Genomic DNA, 7,991 nt, shown 5'->3' with positions numbered 1-7,991 from the left:
CCCTGACTATACAAGCAAGAAAATCTACTCAGCAGCATCCTGAATCCTAGCCTCAGGGAAGCTAAGAGCAGCACAGGTAATACGATCACTTCCACCTGAGGAGGAAGTGGTCCTGATGTTGTCACCAAATGCACAGCACTGACACAAGTCCTCCGGACAGCTCATGACCCATGCCCTCCTTGCTGAGATAAACAGTTCCTGTTCAGTACTTCAGGTCTCTCCCTACAATTCCCTACACACATAGTACTGTTACCTCAAAACAGTTTACACAGACTCCTTTGGAAACAAACACACCTATGAACAAGTCATTTATGTGAGAAAAGTAATACCCTCTAAAATGAGGCTATATTTACAAATTTTATTTTTTTAATCTCAAAAATACATATAAATGAAAACCTGCTCTCCAAATGCAGACAGGCCTTTGCCTATCATGTGGTATTATTTATATCACAAAACACTGTCATATGAAAATCAGCACATAGCTCTGAAGCACACAGACCGGAAGGAAGGAGTATCTTTCTACTCACACAGACCCCAGGTGGGAAGACCTAGGCTGTCCCTTACTTTCTACCCTTGGAAGTTGAATACGAACACATGGTCAAAGATGAAGCAGAAATATGGAAGCTACATGACTTCCTTTAGACACATATACACCCAGAGACCCCAGCAAGGCCCCGCCCAGAAAGTCAGTGTAGTGTTTCTCAAAGGGAGAAGAGAGGTGACATCGGAATAAAAATGCAAAGCTGAAGAAAAGACCAGATGATCAAACCATTATGTCTGCTTCATGGAGCAATCAGGAATCCTCAGAGGATGCGGATCTACAGCCCAGTGTATGACATGACACCAGCACCTGTCAGTAGAAGCCATGACCTCCCTACAGTCATGTCTACACAGGCATCACAGTGTCTGTTTATCGCAGACAGCCAATAAAGAGGTCACGTGGTAAACTGTCACCCCCCAAAAAAACGAAGTGCAAAACCAACTTCTGTGACTCAAGAGCTGAACCAGGTCAAAGCTTTGGTATATGCTGGAGGTTGTTTTGGTGACATCCAAAGCTGACTGAGATTCTCTACTCTAGGGTTTGTCCCCAAAACAAAACTCCTGGTTCACAAAGCTCAACAACTATATAAATAAGAAACTGTACAAAGAGAAGTCACAATCCCCTTTCCAAGGGCTGTTTCCTATGGCAGCAGTTCTGAAGGCACCCACCGCAGCCACACACTCTGACCAAACTCGACATGCTGTAATTGGTGAGATTCTTCTGAAAACAAGCGCCCACAGGCAGGCCGCTGCTGTGCCAAGTTCAACAAAACACGAAGTGACAGCTCTCATACTGCAACATAAGCTGGGCAGCAATAGAGGAAAGACTTAAGGCAAGAAGAGGCGCTGGAGTCACCCCACGGCCTCCGGTAGGGACGGTTTCTAATAGTGGAGGCTGCTTCTCAGCTGCTGTCAGACACCATTTCCTCCTCCTCCTCCTCATCTTCATCTTCCTTCCTGTCAAGTTCAGAGGTGTCTGAAGACTCATGAAGCAAGACATATTCTCTGCTGCTGAACCCAAATTTAAGTACATCTTTTTCTTTCAGTTCATAGTATCTCTGTGGCTCAATACGCTTGTTGTTCAAGAATGTTCCGTTGCCTGAGCCAAGGTCAATGATGTAGGGCTTCACCCTCCGACCAACCGTCCCATCAGCACGGGTGTACTCCACAAGCCTAGGAGAGACCAAGGAGAGAAGTGTGTGAGCCATGTCCTACCAGAGACCACCTACCTTCTTTAAAGCTCTCTGCTACAGATTTACACATCAGTGGCCTGGCTTGAACAGGATTCAAACGAAAACTCTAGGACATCACAGGGAAGTGCTGCGCTGATAAGGAAGTTTAGAGCACTTTACATAACAAGGAGAAAAGGCAAAGCTGACTGTGGCTGGTAGATGGCGATGGAGGGCCACAGAGGTCCCAGTGCAGAACTCGAGGCTTCTTGCTATTTACGCAAAGACTTTCTCCAACACTGCACATGATTTCAGCACCAGCCCGAATGAAGGGAAAACAGAATTAGGAACTGAGAGCCAAGGGCTAGATGTGGACAGAGTTTTGCTCTAAGATTGCTTTCTGTACTGAGCTGCAGTTTTCTCTCCTGTTAGATAAGGATGTTACCACTGAACCGCTTTCCTCACAGGTTGAGTATCAAATGGTAAAGATGCATTCCCAAACAGCAGATTCTGCTAGCATTTATCTGGCATCCAGACTCTGGCCTTTACTTATTTCTATTTGGTCCTCAGAAAGCCCTGGGGGCAGGTGGAGACAGGACAGGACCGCAGCAGGAGTCTTTTTAATTTCTCTTTCTTCCTATCATTTATTTGTTTGTTTAGAGATGGGGTCATGGAACATAACCCACACCTAGAGGAGGATATACACCACCAATCCTGCTTAGCCTCCCGAGAGCCAGGATTACAGGTCTACACTGCCACACAATGGTAGGCTAATATCTGGATTTCTGACATCACACTCAAGCCGCTCATACAAATGTCCGGAGATCACCCACAGGTTGTTAAGACTTACAGTACTCCTTCAGTCCAGCTCACTGGACCAGGGGTAATGGGTTCAGCAGCATTTCCACACAGCCAGTCAGCCTTAGGAAAGCTAAGTGAGATGTTCACCCATCTCCCTTTCCAGTCCTCCCTCTGGTCTACCTACCGGTACTGGAAGACTGCATGTTGCTTTGAGCAAGAGGGATGGTCGATAGGAATGTCCGCGATGCGGCGATGTCTCCCCAGCAGGTACGCACTCTGCCGATGGATGTACATGACTGGAAGCACCTCATCATTTTTAAAGGGGTAGAGACGCCACCGTTTTTTGGGGATGCGGGCTTCTGGGGGCTCACTGTATTTAATGACCACACCCCGGAAGGTATTAGTGTCCTCAAGAAGTGCCCCAGAAAGTTCAAAGCTTGGTTTTTCTTTAACAGGCACCTCTTTGTTCTTGTTACCAGCAGGGCGAGGGATCACCTCCTGAGCCTCAGCGCCAGCACTCTCATTCTGCTGGCGGTGCTCCCGGCGCCTGGCATTATTAAAGTCCCTCTCTTCTTCCTGGGCCTGCAGGATCTGGCTGTCTCTATCCCGACCCTGCCCACTGACAGGCCTCTCATCAGAGCTCCTCCTTTGGCGGGCATGGCCCCGGTGCCGATCTCGCTCGCTGTTCCGTGCTCTCCTGTGCTCCTGTTCTGATAACTCCCGGTGCTGCCTATCCTCTCGTCCTCTCCGTGGATGGTCCTCCCGTTCCTGAAATTCAGATGGGATTCAGTAAGGGAAAGATAGCATCCCTTTCTCTGTGAACAAGCTGCAGGAACTGGAGAGATAGTTCAGCAATTAAGAGCACTGACTGCTCTTCCAGAGGACCCATGTTTACTTCCCAACACCCACAAAGCTGTTCACAACCATCTACAACTACAGTTCCAAGAGAATCCAATGCCCTCTTGTGGTAAGTGTGGGCACTACATTATGTGGTGTACAGACATGCATATGCTAAACAATTTCAAACAACAACAGCACATCTGTGGCCTGGATTCAGAACAAATTCCTATCCACACAAGGCTATCAGTGTGGTTCTTTCCCCTGAAGGGCCTTTAGACTTCATATTCCATACTCTTCCTCAAACCCACATCCAGACCCTACCACAAGGAGAAATACCTCTCTCAATCACCTGCAGGCAAACTCACAGGGTAGCAGGTATAGAAAACAGAACAGTCACATGTAAGATATATAAAGGGAAAAGTTAACTTCCTCACAGGCCAAAAGGAGATTGAAATAATCTCAAAAGGTTCAACTTCAGCAATTACAGAAATGATTCAAACATCTATGGATAAACCTAAGAAACACGAACACTTCAAGAAACCTACAAGAAAGTACTACTTGGCAGTTTCCAAATTTCTAACAAAATGGAGGCACATACTGAAAATCAACGTCGCACAAACAGCAATACACAGTCAGTAGATCAATGAGCACAGTGGCGCACACCTTTAATCCCAGTACTCAGGAGGCGGAGGCAGAGCTCTTTGAGTTTGAGGCCAGCCTTGTGTACAGAGTTAGCCAGGGCTACACAGAGACCTTGTTTTGTAAAACAGCAGCAATAGATGGATAAGAAGTCAGTCAGTAAGGTGACAGCTCCAAGTGCAAAGCAGTTTCCAGAAGAAGCCAACACTTAGCCTGACTCTGAAGGGGAGCTTCTTCTAATAACCACAGTACCAATGCTAACAGAAGTAGGAATTCTCTCAGATTAGCAATTCCTGTCAAGAGAGAAGGGACTGCACACCTCTAATCCCAGCCCTCAGGAGTCAGAGGTGGGTGGGTCTCTAGAAGTTAAGAGAATGAGAATGAGACCCTGTCTCCAAAGGGACACACAGGCTTGCATGCACTCCTCTGGTGGAGTTCAGTTGATGGTACACCTTTAATATCAGCACTCAGGAGACTGAGGCAGGAGAATCATCAAGAGTTCTAGGCCTGCCTGTGCTACCAAGCAAGTTTCAGGCTAACTGGGCCTAATTAGCAGGAGATACCCTGTCTCAACTACAAAATCATGCTTTTCCCCCCTGGTTTATTAAGCAAGTCATCAGGATTCAGACATTTTGTAGCACGTGTCAGAATTTTCTTCCTTTTAAGGCTAATATTCCATCAATATGCATACACACATAATGGTAATGGGACTAGGATGCGGGGCTGGAAACAAGCACTTACTCTAAATTTTATCCCCAGCCCTTTTTACTTTTTTTTTTTTTTTTTTTTCCGGAGCTGGGGACCAAACCCAGGGCCTTGCGCTTGCTAGGCAAGAGCTCTACCACTGAGCTAAATCCCCAACCCCTGCCCTTTTTACTTTTGAGAAAGCTTCTTTGTAATATTTTTTTTAAAGATTCATTTTTATATTTACTTTATGTATATGAGCACGAGTACACTGTAGCTGTCTTCAGACACGCCAGAAGGAGGATTCGGATCCCATTACAGATGGTTGTGAGCCACCATGTGGTTGCTGGGAATTGAACTCAGACCTCTGGAAGAGCAGTCAGTGCTCTTAACCCTGAGCCATCTCTCCAGCCTCCCTCAGTAATCTTTTAAAACCAGTATTGACCCCAGCTCCGGAAAAAAAAAAAAAAAAAAAAAAAAAAAACAACAGTATTGAACTTGTGATCTTCTTGCCTCAGTGCAGAATTATATGCACACACCACCACACCTGCTTCTTGTGAGACGTTACTAGGGGAACTGGAAGTCAACTCTGCAGTTAAAAGCACTTTCTCTCCTTCCAGAAGAGCTGGGTCAGTTCCTAGCACCTAAGGTGGCTTGCAGCCAATCTTAACTCAAGTTCTAGAGAATCTGGTACCCTTTTCTGGACCTGTCTGGTATGGGCACCAGACACACACACAGTACGTACACATACGTGTGGGCAGGGAAAGCACTCATACACATGCAAAAAATTTATTTTTTAAAAGATCTGTCTCTGTCACACACATGCACACACACAAATTCTAACATTTACATAGATATATAGACAAGGGGAAAAAAAAGAGGGTAGTGTGGAGAGATGGTTCACTAGTCAAGAGCACTGACTGCTTTTTCCAGAGGACCTGGGTTCAATTCCTAGCACCCACATGGCAGCTCACTCTAGTTCTAGGGCTTCTGAAACCCTCACACCAATGCAGCAAAGAGGGCATTCAGTTTCGAGACTTACTATGTAAATGCGGCAATCAAGTCTGCATGCGATTGGCCAGATAGACATATACCTGAGTTTCAATGTGGAAGTAAAATAATCCAATGGAGAAAACCAATGTCCTTTGAAAAAATGGTACTGCAGCACATGGGCACTCGCAGGCCCAACCATCTGTGACCATCTGTGCTGGTTTAAACAGCACCACAGACAGTCTTCAAACCTAAAGACAGGTTGCATCCAGGAACTGAGAGAGAAGCGGCTGGGCAGGGGGAAAGGAAGAATAAAGGCGGAGAACGAGTCACTGAAGAACATCGGAGGCATCCTGATGGCAGTAAATGTGTCCTGACCAAGACACTGTCCACGGGTGTGTGAGAAGTTACCGCTGGGAGAAATGTGGACATGTTTCCCACTCTGTATTATTTCTGAATCAAATCAACCATTGCTTCCAAATGCTAAGATTTCAGGAAAGACAGCCCCAAATACATATCTGGTTTTTAGAAAAGCTCACTGCAGGGACAATGAAACATGTCTACACACCATGGCTGCAACCTCTTCAGGTCCGGCAACAGCTCTGGACTTGAGTTTCCCATCCAAGGTTCCTGCCCACTCAACTCACCTGCTTCACTTTGACCGTGGAGTAGTGGGGACTCCGGCTTCTCTTAGTCCGAGGAGACTTGCTTCTTCTGCCGGAGGACTTGCTTTTCTTTTTGGCTGGGGACCTTTTCAGAGCATGATACACAGGATTTTTACCTCAATGGCCCTTCCCCCACATAAGTTAGCTTCCAGTATGAGGCTCACCTCCTAAACACAGCACACGTGTGGACTCTGTAGCCACGGCAGGCCTTTACCTTCAATAAACACTTCTCCCAGCCACATACACAACTGCCTGCTAAGCCTCCTCACTTAGACAACCTAATGAACCCCAAAGCCTTAGAAACCTTTCTTTCCCAGTCTGTCATCCTAATTGGCACTACTATCCAGGAAGTCAATCTAGCCTGTTTTTTTCCCTCACATATTTCCTTCTCTAACAACCACATCCAACCCCTTAGCAGGTCTAAGGGCCCCGCCCTGTCCTCCATCCCACATCATTTCTACCAGCCTACAATGCTGCTCCATCACTCAATTCCAGATATGCTGCCTGTTTCATTTTTGGTTTTTTTATTGTTGCTGTTGTTGTTCAACCTTTAAAACAAACAGAATTCCAATTCAAGTTCTGTGCATATATTTCTCTCTCTCTCTCTCTCTCTCTCTCTCTCTCTCTCTCTCTGTGTGTGTGTGTGTGTGTGTGTGTGTGTGTGTGTGTGTGTGTGTGTCTGTGTGTGTGTACAAGCTCAGGATCCTCCTAACTTATGGTCTCCATTGCTGTGTTACAAAGCATGCCCACCACACTGGGTTCTTCCTGGATTCTTCAAAAGAGAATGGATCAATCATATCGGTCTCAGCTTAAAGATCACCTCTGTAGAAGTCCTCACTTCTTTCTACCCAACCTCTCGCTACCATATTACAGTTTTAATTTGTCTTTAACACTAACTGAAATTATCTGTTATTTTCCTTAGGGTTAGAGCATGCCCAATTTCGCCAAGTTGTAAAAGCATCTCTCTTCTTTGCCTTGTGACCCAGTACCTTAATTGATCGTTAAGCCACACTACGCACTCAGTAAATCGATGCTTTATGGAGGCATCGGCGAATGAGTGCCGAGAAGAAGTCGCCAAGACCCACCGTGAAATACTCTTTGTAGGTAGAGTGGAAAAGACATTCCCACCGTCCGCTCGTGGGCAGGCGGGGGAATCTCATTTCAACTCAAAAGGTGCTTTGCACTCCCGAGTCGCTCGCACCACCCGGTCCCCGCGCCATCCCGTCCGCGGCCTGCTTACCGGCTCGCTCCCCGGGCTCGGCTCCCGCGGTGACCAGCCGAGCCCGACTCGGCGGCGGGCGGGGGCGGGCTAGCGGCTGGAGCGTCAGGTCGGCGGTGTGCGACGGGTTCGGGGCTTAGACGTTCCTGCTTCACTACTACGGTCGCCAAAGCGTCGCCTGACCGGTGTCGCCGCCGGCTGCTTCGCTCCCGCTCGCTCTTCCCCGCTTTCATCCTGCGGCCCGGCCGAGAGTCACTTGCACAGTCCGTTGAGCCACTTGAGCCAAAGGAAGTGACGGACCGCTTTGCACTTCCGCTTCCGGGCAGCACGCTATCCCAGAAGCCCTCACGGTGTCGGGCCCCCCTGGTGGGCGGGGCCCAGTGCTTGAGTTCACACCCTGGGAATCCCCGGGCTAGTGGCACTGGGGTCCTGGCTGCTGGAGAG

The 7,991-nt window shown here is 47.6% G+C and overlaps 1 protein-coding gene across 1 annotated transcript; it reads right to left on the bottom strand.

Annotated features, from left to right (window-relative positions):
- Positions 1-338: 338 nt before the first annotated feature.
- On the bottom strand, positions 339-7,813 carry Snip1 (Smad nuclear interacting protein 1). The gene is made up of 4 exons (NM_001014069.1): positions 7,569-7,813; positions 6,311-6,413; positions 2,695-3,278; positions 339-1,713 (listed from the first exon to the last, which is right to left on the bottom strand). Exons 1-4 carry the CDS (start codon positions 7,778-7,780, stop codon positions 1,443-1,445), a joined length of 1,170 nt encoding a protein of 389 aa, NP_001014091.1. The 5' UTR covers positions 7,781-7,813; the 3' UTR covers positions 339-1,442.
- Positions 7,814-7,991: the final 178 nt, after the last annotated feature.

The sequence above is a fragment of the Rattus norvegicus genome, chromosome 5 (assembly GCF_036323735.1).
Source record: "Rattus norvegicus strain BN/NHsdMcwi chromosome 5, GRCr8, whole genome shotgun sequence".
NCBI lineage: Eukaryota > Metazoa > Chordata > Mammalia > Rodentia > Muridae > Rattus > Rattus norvegicus.
Note: the sequence above shows the minus strand (reverse complement) of the source record. Positions and strands in the feature narration are given on the sequence as shown.